At 46.9% G+C, this 24,819-nt stretch overlaps 1 protein-coding gene across 1 annotated transcript in view; it reads left to right on the forward strand.

The window, feature by feature from the left end:
• Positions 1-24,819, forward strand: part of LOC144153308 (uncharacterized) — a 340,475-nt gene that overhangs the window by 13,664 nt on the left and 301,992 nt on the right. The window contains exons 5-14 of the mRNA XM_077684958.1: positions 553-728; positions 1,785-1,847; positions 5,478-5,597; positions 7,313-7,465; positions 11,544-11,776; positions 16,875-16,987; positions 19,371-19,488; positions 21,677-21,829; positions 22,750-22,869; positions 24,002-24,125. Of these exons, the coding sequence (XP_077541084.1) occupies positions 553-728; positions 1,785-1,847; positions 5,478-5,597; positions 7,313-7,465; positions 11,544-11,776; positions 16,875-16,987; positions 19,371-19,488; positions 21,677-21,829; positions 22,750-22,869; positions 24,002-24,125 (1,373 nt within the window). The remainder of the gene's footprint in view (positions 1-552; positions 729-1,784; positions 1,848-5,477; positions 5,598-7,312; positions 7,466-11,543; positions 11,777-16,874; positions 16,988-19,370; positions 19,489-21,676; positions 21,830-22,749; positions 22,870-24,001; positions 24,126-24,819) is intronic.

Below are 24,819 nucleotides of genomic sequence, written 5' to 3' on the forward strand. Positions count from 1 at the left end.
GAAATCCAACTTACACAATGGCTTTCCACAAAGGCACATCAAGCGCCTCAAAAAAAAAAAAAAAAAAAAAAGTGGCGTGAATCGAACCTGGGTCCCTCGCGTTCTGAAGCCGGCGTCTATCCGATCACGCCATTTCGACAGAGGCAAAACAGCTTCGCGTTTTGACCATCGTTCTTAAGAAAGGGCCTTTGATTTTTCCTCTCTTTAATCTTATTCCATTTCTCCGCGCACGATCTTCGCAACGCCCTTAGGTCTCCTTCACCGCAGTGCGCCATAATAACCACTGGAAGTGACCGAGTGTGCAAATGCGGCGAATGATGAGTCCGAGAAAACGATTTGACTGAAAAAATGGACGTGCGCAGCGAGAACACGCAAGGTTTGCGTGACATTTTCGATTTCGCTGAATTTTCAACACTCGGTCACTTCAAGTGTTCGTTCTGGCGAGCTACGGTGAGGACGACCTATGGAGACTTCTTAGAGCGTATGCGTGTATTCGTCCCCCCCCCCCCCTTCCCACCTGTACTGACGTCATCTATGTGCCCCTCCTTCCAGTGCCAGTGAAGGACCCGAGCCAAACCGGAGGCGCTTCAGCGTCAAGCTCTTGGCGATCGTGTTCGGTGTGGTCCTGAGCGTGGCACTGGCGTTCGCCGTGGGAAGCCGCCCCTCCTCGCCGTACAGCGGTGTCGACGCGCCGCACTCCTCAGATGCCGCTGCGCCTAAGCCGGACGGTGAGCAAGTTGAATTTCCCGCCAACGATAGCTGCTGTCGCTACTGCAAAGCCAAGGCCAAGAAGTAATTGCTGACGCCTGTAACAGCCGGTTGGGAAGCACCAGTTGGCTTAGTCCCGAAGAGCGCTCAGTCGCTTATGGGCACAGGAGCAGAGATGAATGTTTTATACTGAACCACAGGTTTATTTTAAAGCGAAAGCTTTCTTATTGGGACGGATATGGGTTGGTCGACCGAAAAGCTCTGATACGATGGCGGAACACACAGTGCGTCCTTGAAACCGGGATTAAATTACTTCGAAACAATTACGTAAATTCGGGAAAGAGGAGCGGTTTTAGATACGACAGTTTTTCAAGAATCGATCATGAAGAAAGATTACGATAGTATACTTTTATCTCATAAATCACATATCTTATACATTTAGATCATTCGGGAATGCGTTTACTTAGTGCGGGGTTCGTTCTCCGTTTGTGATTTAGGTCTTTGAACATACGGTGGTCGATTGGACGCACTTTGAGTGAAGTTTGAATGCCCTTTTTGGAATGTTTTGACGCACTTTTGACGCAGTTTTGATGTGGGAAATCTTTCGCGCTTTTTTTTTCAACTTTATTTAGGAAGGGGTGGTAAAAGGGTTTTTTTTAATATAGCGGTGCAGATAGTTCAAAACATGGTATAGGAAATTATAGCATACTGCAGAAAAGTATGGAGCCAATCTCGTTAATGAGGAACCTAGTGTTTTTCCTATGTGCACATAGGCCATATATCGTGCACCGTCTACTACTGTGTTGTCCGCGTTACTTCGTGCTGGCGATGGTTTTTGCAGCACGTTTCGTGAAAACTTAATTACTTCGAGACAACTGCTTTTTCGTGCTCTAACCGGTCAATTCGTTGGAAGTCACTTTCTTGTCAGGCGCGAAGCATTTGAGCGGTCGCATCGGCGGTCGCTGGATAATTGTGTTTTCCGAGCGAGAAATTACCGTGACTTGACTAACGTGAGTTAGACAAAGTGATAAGTTTGAAGTTTTACATGTGTGACTTTTTTTTTTTTTTTTGCGCAGCATCGTTCTTGAAGCCGGCACAGCGCGAAGCTGCCGCCGAGAGCCGGCAGGTGGCGCAAGGAGGTGAGCGATAGAAATCAGCTGACCCTGTGCGATGAATTACCAAACATGTATCTTCCAGTAACAAGAAGGGGTTCACGACTGTACCCACTCAATAGAGAAGGCTAGTTTGGTGTTAAACCGGCGAATAAGTGCGTGAATTTGTGTTAGTGACTGCTTTGGTTGTTTACCAAACGTCATTCTTTATTTCCCGGCATTACCCGTTCGAACGTTTAACCTACCTTCAAAGTTCAAAAGGAAAAAATTTCTCCCACCTCCCCTCGCGGGAACCCCTGTGTAGATGCGACGCATAAAGGGTTCCGTTGTTGTTTCCGTTAGGTTGATTCTCCCATCGCGTGAAACGTGCCGTGAACCCCCTGCCGCGGCTATGACGCAACGTGGCGCGGCTATGACGCAACACAATCCAACACAATTCACTTTAACCCAAATCCAATCCAATCCAAGCCAAGCCGAGCCAAGCCAATCGAATCCAATCCAATTCCCCTCGCGAGAGAATGTTCGCTATCGGAGAGGAGAGAGGGTGAGCGGTGGAGAGCGCAGCTCGCGCGGCGAGGAGAATGGGGGAGGGGTGTGGACGGACAACGCCGTATGGAGGGACAAGGCGAGTGAATGAGATGCAGTCGCATCTAAAACGCTAACAAAACCACCAGGCAGAATAAGCCGTCATTTCACATACTACCCTCACGCCGTAGCTCTAGTTTTCAATGAAGTTTGCTGCTATCCTAAAGTGGTACATTCTAATCTTAATCTTTTCTTGCATGCCTACTCTTGCATGCCTACATTATGTAGTCACACATCATTGTATTTTTGAAATAAATTTTGAAACTTTGATTACTACCCGCTTGTATGTGCGGAAGCGCAATTTACCGGCAGCACGGAATGGATCCGAACCAGTACATAGAAGCCCCGTCGTACGGCTTAAGATAAATATGAAGAATTCGAAATAAATATTGCAGGCGTGCACAAAACGGCACCATTTACTTGACTAAGGAAATGCTTGAAGGGATAGAATAATATAAATGTCGCTACAAGGGACAGTGCTGATCCGAGCTCGAGTAGAATATCGAGCGTAGAGTTAGTATGCGTTTGTGTGCATTCGGCAAGCACTCTACACGGTGTAAAATCTCGGTGTACAACCAATGCGTATCGCTCGTGAAATCTGAAAACTTTCGTCCGCCCAACAAGCAATGAAACCGGGGATTATAGGAGCGACGCTGACGGCGGGAGACTTAAAGGAGCCACGAAGACGAAAACACAACTTCGGTTTATTCGAAAGGTTGCCCCGTTAGAATCATACTGACAGCACTTTTATTGTAAACTGCGCTCAAATACGCTATGTAATTAGAAAAAAAGGGGATGTCCATGCAACCCACCAGCTTATTTCCCGGAACAGAACCTGTGATGTCATACCAGCCTGCTCTGCGATTTGAGGAGGCCGGAAAAAGTAAACTCCAATTAAGCAGAGCTTATAAGCTTGCCGAAAGAGCTATTTGCACCTAAATGTAATGCATATCTATTTTTCAGCAGTAAGAATTGTGCGGGAAACAACACAAGTTGCGAAAATACACGTAAACATAGAAGTACGAATGAGCACTGTTGTTGGTACTGGGCGCACTATGCTTGTTTTAGCTTTTAGCTGCACAGCAGTCCGGCGTTTCGGAGTTGTCGTACACGACGCTGGCCGATTGGCCTAAGCGACGTTTCCTTACGTGACCCTGTTTGTCAAGCATACCCCATGTTTTATGAAGCGATTACTTTCGACCGTAACAAAAACAAGCCAGGTGTAAATACGGTCAAAAACAAAGCAACGGCGGAGGGCTGCGTATGCTAGCGCCATTTGGGAGGTTTGACGGCAGCAAGGCTGCAGAGTCGAATGGCGCAGTGGAAGTTCGTTTGTGTACGCGCCGTTATGACTGCATTGCAGACGTCACCAAAACACACGATTTGGCGGGAGAATCAATATTTTAAAGTAAATTGATTTCTCAGTGAATACGGCATCATTTGTTGCCACGCAAGCGCTGGGGACACCGTAAAACACGAAATCTTTCGAATAAAACAAACTTGTATTTTGTTTTCATGGCTCCTTTAAGTCACGGGTTAGAGAGCAAACTCGGGTGCAATTCGTCAAAATTCAAATTTAGGGCAAGAAGGGGCTGTGACGGGCCCGTAATGCGGACACCTGCCGACAGGTGGATTATCCAGGCAGCCGAGGAGCTAAGAAGTGACGGGACGATAAGTAGAGGAATGATATCGATGAAGGGAGGGAATTAAAAGAATTCGGTGACACATAATGCATTCGGGCAGCGATCGCAAGCTAGGAGCGGTTCAACGTTTTTTAAATTACTTGGGCTTCCTGAATACGCTTCACTACAAGAGAAAATACGCAAACAAAATGCGGGAACATAGAAATCGCTTTAAGTTCGTACAAGGGCTTTAGCCATCGTGGCGAATATATTTATGAACTGTGAACGCTAACATATCAATTAAAACTATCTTCCCCGTTTGGCGCCCCCCCCCCCCCCCTTAAGTTAGATGTATGGTTAAGTGGGTCCGTTAAGTATTTCTTTTGTAAATTGTCTCCTCTCCTAGCTTAACCGAAAATTGTAGCTCTCCTGCAATTTCACGCGCAAGAACAAGCTGAAGTTGAGTTATTTCAAAATATGGGTGCTACAGTAGCTAAGCTGATTGTGGTATTAAATTTAGGATTGAGGTATTAAGAAAGGTAAAAATTTCCTTTCAAAGCTGTTTTGTGACGTACAAATAATACAAGAATGCTTTTGTTCCTTTCCGCTTGTATAGGTAGTGAACCTTCTAACTTTATATAGGTGTAGCGTTAAAATCGCTCAAACTTTGCTGTATCAGCGCTTTATAAACCGAGGAACCTGCAGTCATTGTCCTGAATAGTGGGATCTTCCCAATTACCACCTATTTGTGCGACTTCGAGCAGGTCTAGCTGCTCATTTTTGTGTGTGTGTGTGCCAAGGGTAATATCCCTATATTACTGGTGCACTCTGGTGGGGAGGGTGGGATAAAAGTGCCATGAATTCCCCCCCCCCCCCCCATAAAGAAAATTTTGGTACCGGGAGGAAAGTGGAATGCACGATACCACTAACTCTTCCTATCAATAAAAAATGACAGCCGATAACTTTTTGTGTCATGAACTGGCCTGACCTTATGTGCCTTCGATGTGTGCTCTCACCACGATAATGAGCCAATTTGCAATTTCACTGGGAACGAAATATACGGTACAATCACAAAATTATGTACTGCACATAATACCGAAGTTATTTTACGTTTAAATACATTCCGCAATTTCGTATTTTCGTGTTTGTTTCTGCTTTTAGTGTTCCTTCTTTCACGCTCTTTTCTTTTTCGGGATAGCGCAGTAGTACACCCCGCCCCTCCCATTGAAAAAAAAAATGAAATCCTGCGTACCCCCTTCCCCCCCCCCCCCCCCCCCTCGTAGCTTGGAACAAATTGGACGAGCGTGCCCCACCGACGCCGCCAATATCCGCTGAAAAATGTCCTCGCTACTGAGATAACGCGAACTTGGGTACACTTCAACCTTGAGCAAAGACAAAAACAACTTTCCAGGGGCAATGAATTTAGCCGGCTTTAAATTTTCCCTTCCAGTGGCCGGAAATGTGCCTCCAGACAGCGCGAAACTCGCAAGTGCCGCTGACCACCTGGTACCCGAAGTAGGCGTGCCTGCACAAGCAAAAGACGCCGTTACGTCCAAAGCCCACGATCAAGGTGCGTATCCGAGTGCAACGAATGGATTCATTACCGCGCGCGCTGTTCCAGAGGTGTGGTTGTTGAGAAGTGCGCGAACGATAATTATGAAAGACGTACGCGGTGAGTAACGTTCGTGCTATTGAGACGAGGCTACAAGTGGAAAGTTCGATTAACCTCATTGGTCTGAGTACTGTGCGATAGGTTTGAGGTTGCTTGTCATTCTATGGTGTGAAGGGTGTACGTCAGGCCCAAGTTCTCGATGCTAACGCCACCGGTTTTCTTTGCATGAAAACCTCATAGGAGAATACAAACCATCCACCATTTATAGTTATGCTCGGTCCGACCGTCAGCGGTATTGCACTGAGCTTGGCTTATTAGGTAAATGTTTTAGTTTTCTCGTTTCTTGTTAAGGCCCAGCTGGCTAGCTGCCGAGCGTGTAACCGATAAACACGATAACAAGAAGCCGCACAAGTAATTGCACGAATACATTAGCGCCTAGCACATTCGGAGATTATTGTGTGCACGGACGCAGGTGTACATGCGATAATTACCGGAAGTGTGGGCGGTGAATAACCTCTGGGCACGTGAAACTGCGGTGTAAGGGAAATCGTTGAGGAGCTTCGTTAGGTTGTGTACGTCAATGGATTTGAATTCTCGCGCCATTATGGGGTGTGAAGGGCGTAATATTGTCAGGGTCAAGTTCTCTGATGCTGAAGAAGCTCTTTTGCATTGTAAAAAATAAAAGCAAACATCTTACCCTTAATAAAAGGCGCACAGCCAATCATTCGCAATCATTCTCTATTACCAGAAAGGTTGCCTGTGTTGTAGCTGCGTTCCCTTCGTGTGTCTTGTTTGGCGTCTTACGGTAAGGACCTAGCTGCCTGGATGAAGTGACTAGACGTAAACAAACTGCTGCACACATACTCAATTCACGACGTATACCCTAGGACAGGATCACATCTATGCACGGACAGCTCAATACATCTGGTAAGACACCTGGTACGCCAACATCCGTTGCGCGCAGACAGTCGTGAGCAAGTTGCACAGGCTTTACCTTAGTGCCCAAAGACTCGAGCCGATAAACTCCCGAGCCCGTGTGCTTTGCGATAAGTTTGAAGTTGCTTCTTATTCTATGGTGTGAATGGTGTTCGCCAGACCCAAGCTCTCCGATGCGAACGCTGCACGTTTTTTTTTTTTTTTTTTTGTCAAGAGTGAGGTTGGGCCTGTTGGTGATGCATTCTTGTAGGCTAAGTGCGAGGCAAGAGACGGGACGAGGACGAGCGCTAACTTCCAACAAAGTTTGTTTCGAGAAGCAAACTAATATATACCCTTCCCCCTCCCCAAAGAGTGAGTGAAGCAATAATAAAATCATCGAAGCGGAAAAGATTTGTAGAGTGGGGCCGGAATGTGTCCGCAACCCCTTCCTCGGGCTTTGTGATGAAGACTTCAATTTCCTAAGGCTATAGAATGTTCGCGCATGGCAAGTATGTAATCTTTGGATGATTTGTGTGTAGTGATTCACTGTTTGGGGGGGGGGGGGAGGAAAAGGTTATAGGCTTTTCGAAATAAACTTTGTTGGAAGTTAGCTCTCGTCCTCGTCCCATCTCTTGTCTCGTCCTGTGTTGCCTCGCGCTTAGCCTACGAGAACATTTTTTTTCTTCGTAGGAAAATGAAAAGTATATGTCAAAGAAAGGGCCAAAAAGTAAGCTCGTACGTATTCTCTTCGTTCTCAGTGCCTGCAAATGCGCCTCAAGCGGGTCCTCTGTTCTGCGTGCTGTCGAGCGGCACGACGCACGCCGGTCAGATCCCCCGCGACTCGTGCTCATACATAATCTACTCGAACGTCCTCTACATGGCCAACGAGAAGAAGTTCCGCCCCGTCAACGGTACGTGGTGATCATTTTTTTTAACATATTAAGCAAAGTATACCCACGGTGAAGCGCAGTGTGCATTGCGAGAGAAGACAAACATATGCCCCCCTCCCGCTACCCTCTTACACACAAACACCGAAAAAAGCCCCTTGAAGATCAACTGCACTCAAATTTTTTGACAACGTAAGAATGTCATCTAATAGTACAAATACGAAGAGTGCGAAAAGCAAAATACTGCGTTTCAAATAGGAACGCGCGCGACACAAACGGTTCGTGGAGATTGCGTCTACGAAAGTGAAACTGAAAAAAAAAACAGCGGCCATTACCGGAGGCCGGACGTGACGTAGTTGATGGAACGGAAGCGGTCGCGCCAGTACCGGCGGCCGCTCACGGCAGCCTCCAAATGCGCGCGGTAACGTCGCGTTTCGCTTTGTTATTTCCACAGAACTTTATCATTAACGTTTGCCCAGGCTAGTGGAGTTAAGCGCAATTCAATTCCGACATCGCGTTAATAACTATCGAGAAGTAGACGTCCGACAGGTATTTTTGCATCAGAATAACTGACGGAGTAGCAATGGTTGGCATTGATAGAAAAAAAGCGGGTCAAGATTGTACAATATCGAAAAGCAGTTACGGTTATTCCCAGCCACGGCTATCATATCGCTTTTTATTTAAGATAACAAAAAATGCACGGGTGGAGATAAATCGCAAACTATTTTTACTGTGTTATTACGTGCAAACAGCTTTTTCAATATCCGCCTAGTAACTTTCACTTCTCTGCACATCACGGATCGAATTGCAAAATTTGCCTGAAACCTTTGTCAGCTTCCGCAGCTAGATGATGGACTAAAACACGAAAAAGTATCTACCGCCGTTTTCTACTTTCACTAGAGACATGTGCATTTAACATTCTCCTCTCAAGTAAACTAAATATAACACTCTACAAAAATAAATGGATTCATCGTTTGGGAGAAGAGCAGTTTTTTTTTTTTGCTTTCGCTCTTCGCGATGACGGCGTCCGATTTTTGTGCGGATGTATTGGCTACTTCAAGCAAGGCTGAATTTGGTTCACTTAGCGAGTGAAGCAAACAAAAATCGCACACATGTTTACATCCGCACGTTGAAAACTCTAGTTAGATCTTCAAACTTTTGGTGAAGTTTAAGGGGTGGAGGTGGCGTTGGGGCTGCGGGTGTAATTGGAAAGTAATATATACGCTGAAGTGCAAGTCCTCAAGAATTTTTCAATTATCTGCTTTATTATGCGACAGTAGCAATTTGAATGCCAAATGTAAAGGAAAGTGCGCGTTTCGTGCTATTTTTCAGAATAAAAATTCTAAGTTTCCTAAGGGAAAAGCAACAAAAACCCATGCGTCGAGATTTCGGCGCAAGTGAAAGATCACCAGGGTGTGAAAAGTAATCCGGAGCCCTATAGCCCAGGGTAGCTTCGGCGTGTTAAACCCCGAAAAATTGAATTTAAATTTAGGACTGCCGGTTTGAACCTATTTCCGATGTCCCTTCAAGTACGTCATCTATGCGCACTAATTATCAATTACGGCAAGCAGTAGCTAATCATTTCCGTATTTATTTTGACATTATATTAATAAAAGTGGACGTAATTGAATTATAAAAAAATTCCACCATCTCCACGAAGTGAATGATGATGAGAAGGGCGAAGCAAAAATGCTTATCAGTAAAACCGTGAAACATTCGCCCGCATATCATTTAAAGACCCGACACGTCAAGCTTTCCATCGCTCCGTTGACAAGCCCGTCGACGACGTCTATGTTTGTGGTGGTTATGTAGGGGTTGCTTTGGACGATGAGAATCTCCATGGGTGTGTCATTTTAGCCACCTTGGCCGTCGCCTTCTGCAGAGCGTCTTGTGTCGCGTACCCCCGGTACGCGTCTTGAGCTCGCAGGCGAAGAATGACAGCCTTTTCTTCTTCCTCTTCTCCTTGTTGGGTAGCAACGAACGCGTTGAACGTTTTGTCCTCTTCGGCCAATCTTTGGTTGGCCAGTCCCTACGGGGATCCTGCTACAATCATCATTAATGTGCCGTGCCGTATACAGCAGCAACGAGGGATGGTACAGGGCCCGAGCAAGAGGAGCTTCGCCCCTAAAATCTTGCCCGTCTGCTTTCTTACGAGAAAGTCATGAGCCCAGCGTTCAGTAGGAAACTGTGATACAAGCAATGATGCATAGCGTGTCCCCTCAAAGGGGCCATGAAGGCAAAATACAGCTTTGTTAAATCTAATAGAATTACTGATTTGATTGATTGATTGATTGATTGATTGATTGATTGATTGATTGATTGATTGATTGATTGATTGATTGATTGATTGATTGATTGATTGTCGGGTTTAACGCACCGACGCAACGCAGGCGATGAGACGCGCGGTAGTGGAGGGCTCCGGATTAATTTTGACCACCTGGGGATCTTTAACGTGCGCCGAAATCTCGTCCACACGGGCGTTTTTGCTTTCGCCTCCATCCGAAAAGCAGCCGCCGCGGCCGGGAATCGAACCCGCAACCTCGTGATAAGCAGCGCAACGCCTTAGCCACTGAGCCACCACGACGGCTAATTAGCCTTTAGTAGCTGATTAAGGTTGATTAAAAGCGCAAGATGTTTCTTTGTAAGAAATCTCGAAGTACTTTCAAATTTCCCGCTTACAGTGACGTAACATGTGCAGGAGCATTCAAGTCGTTAGCCTTCATGTAGTACGGTCAAATCAAACTAGAGGTCCCACTACAACCGCCCAGTCGAGCTTCTTGACGGTGGCTTCGGTAGGTGGCAGCAAATCGCAGAAACAAGATCCTCTGCCGTAATAGAAAAATCTCCAGGAAGTAGCCGGGGTTTCGTCACATCTCCATCTGTTTTCGGTAATGTCTAGATTATTCTTTAAAGTCTGCGATAAACTTGGCCCGTTTGCCATTGGGCAAAGCCGACCTTTTATTGAACCAAACTTGTACTATTCTGTTTTCATGACTCTGTAAGGCAACATGGCGTCATCAGGGAGTCGATCGCAAGGCCGTGTAGTATAAACCCCCACATCACGCTGCCTCAACTTAGAAGAGGTCACGTGAGCGGACTCCGCGGGTCATACACGACCTTCAGGTCCAGCTCGGACCAGACGGGCGGGCGATCCAGTGAGGAAGAGAGCAAGCGAGCAAGCGCCAAAGCAAGCGCGCAAGCAAGGAAGTTAGCGATGGACCGAGTAAGAAAGCTAAGCAGCGAATAGATTGTTTAGCGAGGAAGCAGAACCAAGGGGGCGAAGGGAAACGAGCAAGAACCCTAGAAAGCGACCGAAGGATGCTGTGTACGGAGGACACATGCACGCCGCGAATTACAAGGTTGTCTCACCAAGTACCAAGGTCGGTCGGCGACATGAGCCTTGTCTAACTCAAAAAATTACCAGAGTGAATGAAAAGGGAAATACAAAGCGGCACAGGTATCCGCTGTTACATCTACCGGCTACCCGTTATTTGCTCTGGCAACGTCGAAGCTATTTATCACACAGCTCAACGACGTAATATGTACACCACACCATCGTTTCTGCCTTTTCGAATTTTGTTTTTACATATCGGTCACCCGAAAAACAGGTAAGAACTTTCGCCTGCATGTATTTCATCCCGCGCTGACCACATTAAACAGCGTTTGTGTTTCTTGTTGTCGTACTGAATTATATAATGCTTTTTTCATCCAGAACCAGTGTTGACTAGAACCACCTTTCCGCCTCGACTGCTGTAATTTCGGAGCACACCCAATTCACGACGGCTGTGCAAAATCTCATTTTTATGTACTTTCACTGCTTCTTGTCATTGCACTGTACCCAAACTCCTTCGCGTAGTGCCTCTTAGCCGTGAAAGTATCGTAAATAAATAAAATAAATAAATAAATAAATAAATAAATAAATAAATAAATAAATAAATAAATAAATAAATAAATAAATAAATAAATAAATAAATAAATAAATAAATAAATAAATAAATAAATAAATAAATAAATAAATAAATAAATAAATAAATAAATAAATAAATAAATAAATAAATAAATAAATAAATCGCGGCGCGGCTATCTTTTTATAATGACGCAGACGAGACCTTCTCTGCTCTGCTCCTCCTTGGCGGCACGTCGTCTCCGCAGCAGGAGATCCTAGTGAGCATCGGCGGACCCACCCTGGACGACCTGCTCGCGTCGGAGCCTCTTCTCAGCGCCTTCACCAAGAGCGCTGCCAGCTGGCTTATTTCCCGGGACCTCGCAGGCCTCGCCTTCATCCAGTACGCGGCCACGTCCCAGCGCGTCGTCCAATACGCCAAGCCGCTGCAGGTATACGGGCAGATCAACACTTCCCGTTCTTTCACTGCTAGTTGTGTTAAGGCGGCGTCTTATACCTGTTCTACACGGCTGCTTTCCATGGTCAATTGAACGCTTGCTTACCAAGTGCGCCCTGTGTATTTGCAATGGGGCACTCGATGGACAATTGGTTCAACGGCATTCGGAAGGCCTTTGAACGACTGATCGATCGATCGATCGATCGATCGATCGATTGATTGATTGATTGATTGATTGATTGTAGGGCTTAACGCACCGACGCTACACAGGCGATGAGGCGAACCGTAGTGGAGGGCTCCGGATTAATTTTGACCACCTGGGGATCTTTAACATGCACCGAAATCTCGTACACACGGGCGTTTTTGCTTTTCGCCTCCATCAGGAAAGTGGCCGCCGTGACCGGGAATCGAACCCGAGACCTCGTGCTCAGCAGCGCAACGCCTTAGCCACTGAGCCAAAGCGGCGGGTAAGGCCTTTGAAACGGCCGTGCAGCACAGGTATAGCAGGGTCCACCCGTGACGGCTGACAAGAACCTGGGAGCCTTCGGAAACGATATTGTTTGCCCTGAAATGAGTTGGTGAGCCGGTTTTACGCTCCGCTCAGCATGTAAGCGGTGCGGGAGTGCGAATTCCGGTGCATTCTCCGTTTAGAGGGAGAAAGAAACTTGTCCCTTAGGCGAGGTAGGCGGGCCAGGTTAATTTTGTTTCTTAGGGGTGGTCAGGAGCTGTAGCTTGGCTGGGGAGCTCCCGGTCACCTCCAGCCGGGTACCGCCCTTCTTAACTGAATCCCCCCCCCCCCCATTCCCCTCCCCCGCGCTCCTAAGCGGCCTAGCTGAGCAACAGGCCGATTCAAACGACAAAAAACGCACGTCTTTTTGGTCCGCCGTGCCCGCTCACGTTGGTGGTTTAGTCCCGCATACCAAAGCTACTAGTCCGCGGACGGTCTGCGGATCGTCCGCGCTGCAAAATATTTCTCGCGCGGATTCTGGCCGGACCAGCGGTACCCCCCCCCCAGTTGGTTTTGGAGGGAAGTCGGGAGTCGGGAGAGCTTTCCCTCGGTGGCACTAATTACGACCGCCCGGTGGCCTGCTGTTGTCGCGCGCTGACATCTGCTAGTTTCTCCGTACGTATATATGCACCATGATTGATTCGATCATGAAGTAATAAAAAGCAATATATATGCATACTTGCTATACAGACAACTCCCGTTAATACGAAGTCCACGGGAACCGCGAAAAGCTTAGCAGTAACCGTACTTCCAATTTAACAAAGCACAGCAGCATCGCCATTTTTTGCCGACATGTCTCCCTTCCTGATTTTGTTCTGAATTTCGACTTTCGTCGGCAGTTCGAGCGTACGACGCGGTTTGGCCTGGTAGTTCAAATAGCTAAACTGGAAGGCGGAAGCGTCTACCACGCATGCAGCTCACACGAAGCTGTGCGCAACAAAGACGGTTAAGGACCTGTACACAGATGCCTACGCTGGCACAATTCTCGGCTCATCTGCCGCTTTGCGGCTGCGCGCTGCCCCAGTTGCGATAACGCCGACATAGTGCAGAACACGGTTGTTGTTTTTTTTTTTTGCCCTTACACATACGCAGAATAATTTACAGTGATATCTAGCTTCGAATTATCGCGAGATTCTTTTCTATTGAATTGCGTGTTTAGGCTAATTCGGATTATCGAGAGTCGACTGTACCTCGTTCGTGACGGAATGTTAGTTTATTTTTTTATTAGGCTGATCTTGGCCGGATGGCGCTGCAAGTTCAAAAGGCCTGAAGTTATGTATATGGCTCCCCTAGGCGATCAGAGTTACGCGTTCACTCGCCATCTTGTGTTCCAAAGTCGTGCGGAAAAGCCACCCGTCACGCCAATAGCAGCCGCCGCGTTGGTTGCAGCCTCAGCCGCGGCGGTGCGAAGACGGCGCGCGCGTGTCGGCGCCGGCCGGTGCCACAGCCGCAGCCGAAGCCACAGCCGTTGACCTGTGCACAATTCGAAAAGGAGCTCGGTGGGAAGCACTGAAAGTGGGCTTTCCTGCCATGGTAGAACCGGCGGCGCGGCGGCTCGTGGAAATCAGACGCACATTTCTGGCGATACCAGAGTTGCGCAAGGAACTCTAGCAGGGCCCTCTCTGCTGCTCAAAACTCATGGCGAGAAATTCTCCTGCCGTTCCACTATAGCTTCGCAGCGGAGCGGACCGTGAAGACGCTTAGCTAAACATAATGTTATCCTAGCATACGTTTGTTTGCGGCGTGGTGAAACGTACTTACCGCTCATGCGTCCAGACATATGCTGATCATAATTATACTAATTATTATGAATACCTCTAGTTAATTCACGCGGGGAAGGTGGGGCAGGTCAGGGTAGCAGAAAACGTGAAATCATGTCCTTGTATTGTAGCTTTAATGCATGTGCCGTAAAATAGCACGGAGCATGTAACAAAATAAGACGTAGCAGGGCTGCTTGAATCAAGCTGCATTTCCTTCCGTGTGTTTCTAACGACTCAAACTCGTAACCGACGCCCCCCCCTTTTTTTTTTTGACTCCGTAAATTGAATTATCGACGAATAGGCGCGAGCAACGCCCCCACAAACTTACTAAATAGCGTCGAACAGGCTGCTACCGTACACACGAGTTACGGAAACTTTTTGTTTCTGTTTACTGGAATATGTTGTCTCGCAGTTATACCGTTAGGATGCCCACAGTTGTCTACGCGAAAACAAGGAAGACATTCAGGGCAACTCACAGTTGGATATCCCGTTTTTAACTTTCTGGAGTCGCTTTTCTTTCAATATGGGAAGTGCATTCTCTAGCGTTGGGAGGCGCTTGTTTAACCGGGAGGACCCCCGGGTACTGCCAAGACATTTCGAAGAGGTAGTGGCAATGCAGGGCAGAGGGCCCAAATGAAGAAACCCTTATTTTTATCGGGCCCCGCAAATCCAGTACTACATTATGAATGTGATTTTAATTTACCGCGGAGGCCGCTTTAATGACGGAGGGGAAAAGCAAGAACGCCCATGTGTTCGAGATTTCGGCGCACGTTAAAGAACCCCAGGTGGCCAAAATTGCTCCAGCCCTCCACTACGGCGCCCCTCATCGCCTGCGTAGTGTCGGCGCGTTAAAACCCACAATCAATCAATCAATCAATCAATCAATCAATCAATCAATCAATCAATCAATCAATCAATCAATCAATCAATCAATCGATCGATCGATCGATCGATCGATCGATCGAATCAATCGATCGAATCAATCGATCGATCGAATCAATCAATCAATCAATCAGTCAATCAATCAATCAATCTTAATTTACGTGAACTAAATTTGTGCCCCATTAAGGTTTTTTCAGCATGGTTGTTAAATAGCCCCTCTTTAAAGAAACTCTTTCAACTAAGATGGCCGAAACTATGACGGATCCTCCGGCAGTAAAATAATTCATGCGAAGATAATGGTGATGAATAAACATTACTGGTCTGTGTCAAGGCGCTGATGTTACGGCCCCCACCCGGTGGGAGGTGTCCCTTGTCCCGGACGCCTTGGACCATGCTGGCCATTCGCGGCCTCTCCCGCAGCCGTAGCTCGTGCTGAGTGATCGGGGCTGGTTTATAGCTCCACACACTTATTCAAAGAGAATAAAAATTACGCCGCAAATAAATTTACTATTTTGTTAAGAATTTTAGAGATGCAGTTAGGTGCTTGAATAGACGGGATGAGTTATTTTCGGCTCGGTGTCCTCGTCTTCTCTGCAGTGTCCTGTGACAAGTGCGTGTTCCTTGAAGAGCACCAAAAAATTTATACAGCCCTACAATCTACTCGTCAGATGTTATAGAACAACCGATTTTCGTAGAGTCCATGTCCTCCAGCTCATATGAAAGCCAACGTTTTATGTAGTGGGGCAGCCTGAAGGAGTTTCTAAATAACCTGGCGAAAAGAATTTTCCTTCGCACTACACTTTCTGAGCGACATGTAACCTCTAATAGTGAAGCTACCGTACGTATGAAAACATCTCTGTTGGTTCCAATGAGTGATTCGAAATCCCGCAAAGGAGCCGCAAAAACCGTATTTTATTATTGTTTCATCTGGGGACAAGTTTTTAACAACCGCTTTTCATCTCACGTAGAGTTAAAAATATGTTGCCGCATGGCTCGGTGTCATAATTGCTGGCATTCGTCTTGGCAGCATACTTTTGGCTCGTATATCTAAAAACTTTCCCTTTCAAACGTCGTAGGGCTCTATCAGAGAAACACGTTTCTGTTCGACGTACAGCCGGTAAAAGGCTTGTCTATAACACAGCGTTCGTACTCTCAGCCCTATCCTGCCCTGCCGGAGCGGGATTTGAATAGAACTACTGCGGAATTCTAAAGTCTTAGCCCTTCGCTTTTTCCTCCGACATGTTTGGAACGAGAATGTTTGGGCAGTTTTCGGATGTAACTGGTTGAAGTTGAAATCGCTGTTATAGACAAGCGTTTTACCGGCTGTACTTCAAATGGTGCCCTTCCGTTTGTGATAGAGAGCATATACCCCACAAAAATCAGTTGTCTGTCCCTTTAAAAAGGAACCCTGCCACACTTTCTTCGACTTCTTTTGATATTTGAAATGCTTGCAGAACGTAGTCGCCGAACACACCCAGCACTTAGATTAGGGGGTCGCAAAGTACCCCAGATGCCTATCAGATAACTTGTAAAGTCGCACAAAAGATTTTTTTTTCTTTCCCGGTTTTGACGTTCTTCGATTGCTCGAGTTACATCACTAAGGCCATGCAGGGGCTGTTGGTCGGTTTTCCTTCAGTTGCAGGAATGAACGCTTTTTGAGAGTAACTTAAAAGAAAGCAACAAAAAAACAAAGCAAGGAATGGAAGGCGTATCCGTGCGACGAGCAAATCACTCAGTGCCGCTCCGTGCCGGCGGCAACTAAAGCTTTCGCAGTGGTTCCAGACGCGAAGGAAGGAGTGAAAGCGCTTATCGAAAGTATTGCAGAGTCCCTTTAGGTCTCATGTGGGGAGAGTGGCTGATACGGGACGTGCAGCGTGTAAGGGGGTCACTCACAAGCTGAAGATTAACTTTATTCTGCTCGCTGTTGTTTTGTCGCCCAACAGTACATGCGGAGCAAGTTCTCGGATATGGACCTGAAGATCGTGTTTGGCGTCTCCGTCATGGACTGGAAGTCTCCAGCAGCCGTTATCGGTGGCCGGCTCGCTGCAGTTGTGGGGTGAGAGAGAAAAGCGTTAATAGCAAATCGTTACTAACAAAGTGAGAACGTGCTTCACGATTGTTGCCTTTGTCGCGAGCGCGAGTACCGTACTACCGACGCCGCAAACATTTATTTAATAATATAAAATTAACTCTTTGTGTTCTGGAGCATTTTTATTGCTTTGCTCTTTTCGAGAACGAAACGTGCACGTCACTAAAGTTCAGTGCTCGTATTTGGTGCTCGTTGGTGGCAATAAAACGAAACTGAAAGTAAAGATAAATTGTTACATTTGTCTTCAGAGAACAGAAGAAGAAAAAAGCGGGGTAAATTGCTCGGCAGTTTGGTTGCGGACGGGGGGAGCTGACCTGTCGCGTAACGGGGCGGTTTCGCCTACATCTCTCACCACCGGTTTCATGATCAGCCTCCTCAGCTCCACTGCAGGACGAAAGACTTTCCCATTGACCTCCAACCGCTCCTGTCCTGCGCTGCTCGAGTCCACAGCTTACCCCTGAATTTCTATATTTCATCCCTCCATCGGATTAAGCACCCTCCCCTCCTCCTAGACCCATCTCTTGGTATCTACTCTATTACCCTATATGTCCACCGGTTGTCCGTTCGTCTGAGTACATGGCCAGCCGAAATCCGTTTTTTTTTCTTTATTTGAAATATATTTCCAACTCTAGTTGTTATCTGATCCAGGTAGGTCGTTCTTGACCCTGAGCGTTATTCCTAACATTATTCGTTAGAATACTTTTACTAAAATTAACCTAAGAGCACATTTTATATAGTTAGACTTAGTAGAACAAAGAGGTGCTTCCTGTAATCAGCTTACACAAAACTAAAGACTTCATTATTAGTCAAACGATTCTCAAGAACAACCAATTAACGTCGGCTACCCTTTCTCCACAGCAACATCGCCTGATCGTCTTCACTGGTCAGCCTTCTCATGTCCTTGTGTTAGCGCACTCGCACTCCCGTCAGCCAATCAGCGGTGAATTCCCCTGTTCCCCAACCTGCCAACGTCCGTCCTCCACAGGCTCCGCTTTCCCAGCTTCCCAAAAACTTCGAAATTGTGTGACAACAAAATATTTAATATATGGATACATGCGAGACAAAGGTCGGGGGACGAAGAAAGCAGACAGAACACTGTGTCTTCAAGGCAACACCAACTATTGCCCAGCTCATAGCCCTAACTGCAACACAGACTCCCTATCTCCAAAACGCTTCACGTAAGAACAAGGTGTCGCAGAAATATTAAAAATAATTACCACCCGTTCTTAAGAAGGTGGAGAGAAGCGCGAAAGCTAAAAGTGCATCCAACCTTCGCTGAAAGTGCGTCCAATCGATCGCCAACCCTTCAAAGTTCCAAGTCGCAAACAGAGAACAAACCCATACGACCATTTTTTTGCGCACTAAGTGCCGCATCTACGAAGGATCTAAATGTACACCCACACGTGGTTTATGAGATAAATGTAAACTATTGCACTCTTTCTTCATTCTCGATGCGTGTACTGTCTTATCTAGAACCGTTCCTTTTTCTCGATTTCCAAGCAACCGTTTTTTCACAACAGAAGCCCGGTTTCAAGCACGCGCCGAATGTCTAGAGGGCTTTCCGGTCCACCAACCGGTTTTTTTTAACGAATACGGAACTTGATCTTGTATGCCTGATTGGAAAGAAGGATTGCGCTGGGCCTCTCTCGCGGCAAATGCTGGCTCCTGCGTAGCCTGATCCATGCCATGGGCGTCTTTGGCTAGAACTGCTCGATCCTGCCAGAGTTTTTCATCTACGACATGAACTTTTCCGACCAACAAGAGGCTAACAGCTTCGCTGTAAAAATGGGCCCCGTGTATTTTCTAGATTCGCAACGGCGTCGAAAGGCGGTTGTCTTCTGCTGCCCCGACAACGAAAATGCCTGTACCCTTTCCCCCCGCCCACGTTTCGCGCTTGAGCCCCTCCTGTCTCGCTCGTATAATAAACGGAATAGAGATTTGTTAAATTCAGTTTTCCCGCGTTCTCACTGCCGGTGCACCGTGTTGCAATTAAAATTTTGACTGAAAATATTTAATTTTTCAATGAATAACCATGGTTTGCTGCCAAAGAAGTGCTTGGGGTCTGATAATGTAAATCAATTCGTGCTATACAGGGGCCCGGGGCCGTGATACGGAGCTACAGTAAATAACAAAACCTCGTTAAGGAGAAATGACTTTTTTGAAATTTGCCTTTTACTCGAAGCATTTCGTGGTACCCAATTACTGGCATTGAGAGCAAATAATCTCTGCTTTTGCCTCAGTATCGCTTATAACGGAGATGATTTTCTTTCTCGATTACTTCATTACAACGACACAGCACTGTATGTTCTTCCCCTAAAACGCACCCATTGCCCGCTTGTAATCGGCGCAGGAGCGCCGACTACGTGTTTCTGCAAACCCACTACGAGAAAGAGGAGGAAAAGTGCCAAGTGGCGCTGCCTTCCGTCTACTCGTCGCCGACCGGCAACGCCAGCGCTACGATCCCCATCGTACGTATACGGACGTTCCCAAGACGTTCCTGGGACATTACACAAAATACACGCTGTTCGTAAGCTGCCGCGAAGCCGACGAACAGCGTATACTTTGCACCTTCTCTTCAAACCCTTCCACACAACTCTGCGCGACTAGTCCTAAAAGAAACAGGCGCGAATGCTTTATTGATCTAGATAAATTTGCTCAATCGTATCGCTTCATGCAGCCGAAAAGTTTTATGTGGGAGGAGGGTGCGTGGAAGTTGGGTACATAGGAGTTTGGTGGATACGGGTTATAACAGTTCAGGAGTCGGTGCACATTTCCCACTGCTTTCAGTCTGGCCTTCTCGGCAAGTTTTGCATTTGCCCGTTGGACGGCTCTTAGTACGATTGTCGTTTTCGACTATGGCAGAGCGATACCCCAAGCACAGGTACTTTCGCTGGAACTATCGGCTGATCGGTGAGAATTGGGAAGCAATATCGGAAGAACAAGCCTTGTTCGCGTCACAGAATCTGTACGCAACCCCCATGCAATCCGTTCCTGATTTTTTTTCGCCAACGGCCTCGCGAACCAGAAATAGACGCGTTGAACGCCTAAAAAAGCAGCAGCTGGTTCGGATTCCCCCACCCCCGTCTTACAAGTTCGCTTGGGCGCTTTTTTACTCGTTGGAGCAAAAGAAATGATGACGTAAAGCCGCCAACAGCGGCAAGATTTTTGGAATATTTTTTTTTCGAAGGTCCTTTCCAGTGTGAATAAAGCTAACCTGTTGAGGTTGGTGGTCGTTTAAGGAGTTAAAAGCACAAAACGCCCCAGGGTAGGGGAAATAATTCCTTAAAAAAGGGATTTTTCCCAAACGTGTTGTGAACGCATAATGACCTCTAAATGTAAAAGTAGGCGAATCAAACCGCTGCAGACGCAAGGCGTCGTTTAGAGTTATAGTTCTAAATATAAAAGTAGGCGAATCAAACCGCTGCAGAGGAAATTCTTGGTTTAGAGTTATAGTTATCACAAAAACAATTATTGCGATGGTATGTCTATACGCTATGTCGGTTTCAGGTCCCTGCCTAGGATGCAATTGTAAAATAATAGCACAGTGCTCGATTTGCATTGGGCGATCGTTAAGAAATGTAAAAACCAGCGGGCAAAGACGCTGCGCATACATGCAAAAAACACTAGGATGTAAATAGAGAACGACTTTGGGAACCGCTGTATGGAAGGTGCTGCGAAGTGCGCTTTGGCTATTCGCGCAACTGTTCGAGCTCATTAAAAATAGTGTGCGGGGGATCAAAATTTTATCATTTATAACTGACTTGTTGTAAAACAATAGGGGGAAATGAATATATAATATGGCCTACCACTTGTCTTGACGGTGGGTTTACGAATTTACAGACGCCTACGGTAATTCCATTTGTCTGTTTTTATATTTACAGGTGTGTATTCGCACTGCATTCGATGCTGCTGGCCCCTGTAACCATATATCCAAATTCGCTTCATTTTTCCGCCACAAAACTTCCCAGCCGGCAGTCTTAGTTTGTGCAGTATACACGCAAGTGATGTTTCGCGCAAAGTTTATCAGCATACTTTAGAGTAGCCCCACATGTTGGCCTGCATAAACATTGAACTTGTTGCGTCGCGTTCCAGCCATGACGCCAGACTTGTTCGCAATGCGTTACAAATAATGAGTTACAAGTAATGCGGAAATTATTACATTTTACTCAAGTTTTGCGACTATTTAACTACTTCCTTTAAGGAGCAACAATCCTTGTACTGCCATCCTGCACTCGATTACAAAATCACCCATGACAGTACATCTGCGTCCTTTCTTGCGAGCGGGGAGGATAGATGCGCTGGAGTCATTCAACTCTAGCCGAATATGGTCGATAATTTTTTTAAACCACTAGGCAGGATGAAGGCGCAACTAAAATAACCTTTGCTGAAAGTTTGAGGTACGCTCATGCAGGTATCAAATTTTCCGACTCAGTTAAATGCCGGCCTCACTATTTATGCAACGCTATACGTGTACGCATGTGCTACCGCAATAAAGAAGTTACGAAAACTGTAACGTGGAAAGTAATCAATTACTCCAGAGTAATTTGTGGAAATCGTTTTTGAGTCTGTAATTTTAATTGTAATTGAATACATTTCAGAAAAGTGTCCCAGTGTGCATGGCACATCCTTGCCTTCTGTTTTCGCCTCATTTTGCAGGCTGTGGCACTGGAATGGATGAAGTCTCTGCCACCGTCACAGGAGGGTCAGGGTGCACTGTGTTTCTCCTTGAGCCTGGCAGCCTTGCTGTACCGATCACACAAGGGCTACACAAGCAACTGCGAGGACGTCAGCCACGTCAGCTACATGCAGGCGAGTGTCCGCTCATGGATTCTGACAATGCACCTGGTTGTTAGGTCACTACTTTTAAGGAAACCGTACAAGACCATACGAAAGCAAAGATTCGTGTCCCCTAATGAAACCAGAACATTAACCCTGATACCGAAGAAGCCAGGGATGAAAATGAACGAGGGTTGGGTGCAGTATAGCTCCCTGCAGCGCACGTACATGTAGAAGAAAACCTGCGAAGAATGAACGGTGGTGAAACGACAGCTAATATGTTGCCAAGAAAGGAACAAAGTCCTTCCTGTTACTGTTATTTCAAGAGGCACGGAGTAAGCACACAGGAATGCTGTCGCAGTCGTTACTGTTTCGTTCTTTCAATTAAGCACGCTCGTTGGTTTGGTTTTTATCGTAGAAAATGAAAATGGATCAGGAGCGCGCGAGAAAAGCAAACACAGAGAATAGAGCTCGAGCTTGTGCTGTTCCTGGAAGAACAGAAACCAGTAAAAAGCTGTGTACTGCCCGAAAAGATGGCGCGCGAGCAGTCCAAACGCGAAAAAATTAAATCCGTTTGAGCCCACTTCAGTTTATTACGCAATAGGGGAAAGGAGAGAGAGAGCAGCATGAGATTGGTGGGAGAGGAGAGGGGGTTAGTAGGCAAGAGCCGCAGTAGACTATCGTCTTCCGACATTTCCAACGAAGCAACCAGATACGCGGTCAGTGTTGAATATAATACCTTCTTGAGCTAATTAAACCCGAAAATGTCTGTCTGTCTGTCTGTCTGTGTCTGTCTGTCTCTATCTGTCTGTCTGTCTGTCTGTCTGTCTGTCTGTCTGTCTGTCTGTCTGTCTGTCTGTCTTGTATATTTCATACTCCGCCCGTGTTACCAGCCAAAGCTTGGATGGGGCTGTAAGCGTACTTAAAGGAAGTCGGGCTGAACGGCGTTGCAGATCTGTGACCAACCACCATGGCCCGCTGTTGCTGGTGGGAACCAGTCCTCTCTCGCTTACATGGGCTCCGACGGCGACCGGGTGGAGAGCCACGAAACAGCCAACATGCTTGCTGTTAAGGTAAGGCAGGTAACATGCTTGCTGTTAAGGTAAGGCAGGTTTCTTGACATAGTTTCTTCCATACACTAGAGCCGGAAACTGGCGCTGGCGTCCAATCACCGGAGGCCATCCGTTTTGCCAGGGGAATTACGGGAATGATTGCTTCGTAGTTAGCTTGGCTTGTAAAGTTTTAGCGAATGCAAAAAAAATCGACGATAAACTAGTTTATTCACATAAAACTGCCTATTTAAAAGAATAAATTATCAGAATGTTGTATACAAATGGCAAAACATATGTACAGCGGTAAACCATACCGACGCAGTTCGTCTGGGAGCGTCACTCAGCTTTACCGTGGTGCAAATGTTTTGTCTCAGCTAGTCAACATTTACGAACCGTTCTAAAAATTTATTATTTCAAAAGAACAAATAACGACTAAAATGTTCCATTGTAAGGTATTGCAAAAGTTGAGTAATTTGTAACAACTGGCTTGTCTCGGCTGCACTAGTACTGTCTACCTGGTCAGAAATGTTGCGCACGCGAGGGTTTTACCAGAGTCCTTCAATGCCTTTCTGGTCATGAAACTTCGCCATCACGCTATGCGAGAGCTTCGTACGCTGCCGCGCCGCGTTCTGGTGTTGATCGGAGGGCAGCCAGGGGCGTGGTCAGAGCGCGTTTGGCAGGGAACGGACCACGGAGTAAGTAAGATAAAACAGACGCTCGCCGCCTTATCAACAATGCGCTTTCGCTTTATGTGCCTTGGGCCGCTCAAATGGACTTGTCATTTTGTGAGTGGCGAGAAAATTCGGTGCGAACGGGCATGCTGCTACTGCGTTCCTGCCTGCCGGTCTGGCTACAGAGGAGCGGCGGCCGCCCGATGCCCTCCGATCTGCGGTAGCGCCACTCGCGGTAGCCTTTGTCCCCGTACGAAACTTGACCGGGATTTTCATGACCAGAGAAGCATTGATGGACTCTGGTTTTACGGAAGCACCGGCGAAGGCCGCGAATAATGGGCATCGTTCAACCGAGACGCGAATCTCCTGAGGTACGGCTACCTCGCTCTAGCGTAGTTGCTTTCTATCGCTTGCTTTTGCGTGTCCTCTGCTTACAAAGACTAGGCAACCAAACCACGTGATGTGATCGCGCGTGTTTGCAGGTGTCCCGGGCGGTGTCGCAGCTTCCTCAGGCTTGCGTGGCGGTGTTCGACGTCGACCGCGATGATTACGAAGGCGTCTGCGGGGACCCATTCAGCCGTCTGAGCGCCATCCGCAAGGCACACTGTACGCCAAACGCTTTAATCTTGATAAAGCCCTCCCTCCTCTTTGAAGATTAGTTTCGTAGGTATGAAGCTGGACAGTCAGGGGAGCATGCCTTCCGAAAATTAGAGTAGCGGTGTTTCGAAGACATCGACAGGTGTTCTTTGGAAGTGAAGCGTGTTAAAGGGACACAAGTGAATTTGTCAAGCTCCCGTTTTTGCTTTCACTGCGTAGACTGGCTCAAATTAGCACACTTTTCATCTTTTAACCGTTTGACAAATCGGTAATTATTTTACAAAGCGCGAAAGAAGAAAAACTGCCATGCACGGTTTGCGGCGGCCGCACCAACTAAAGCTGTGACGTTGGGAGGAGGGGGCACCGTGATTGGACGATGCCCAAGGTGAGCAAGCAAACAAGTTTCGGTTTCGGTTCTGTAAAACACAACCGGTGGCGTTGTTGGATGGGCATTCTCAATAACTCAGTAATCATCGTACCGCGCTTCTGCCATGTTGTCAGCTCTAAAATTCATAAGATAAGCCTCCCGGGACGGCTTGGAATCGTAGCAATCACTAGCCGAGGCCTACGCAGTGCATGAACGCCCTCTGCATACCCGCAGACGCCCAAATGCCATGCGCTTTTCCCCCATATTTGGAGCTTGCCTCACTCATGCCTGTATCGTAAAAAGCGTGTTCGCACCAGGCCAAGGGTCTGTTCATTC

The sequence above is a fragment of the Haemaphysalis longicornis genome, unplaced genomic scaffold, assembly GCF_048455015.1.
Source record: "Haemaphysalis longicornis isolate Haplotype H1 unplaced genomic scaffold, Haemaphysalis longicornis Haplotype H1 scaffold_9, whole genome shotgun sequence".
NCBI lineage: Eukaryota > Metazoa > Arthropoda > Arachnida > Ixodida > Ixodidae > Haemaphysalis > Haemaphysalis longicornis.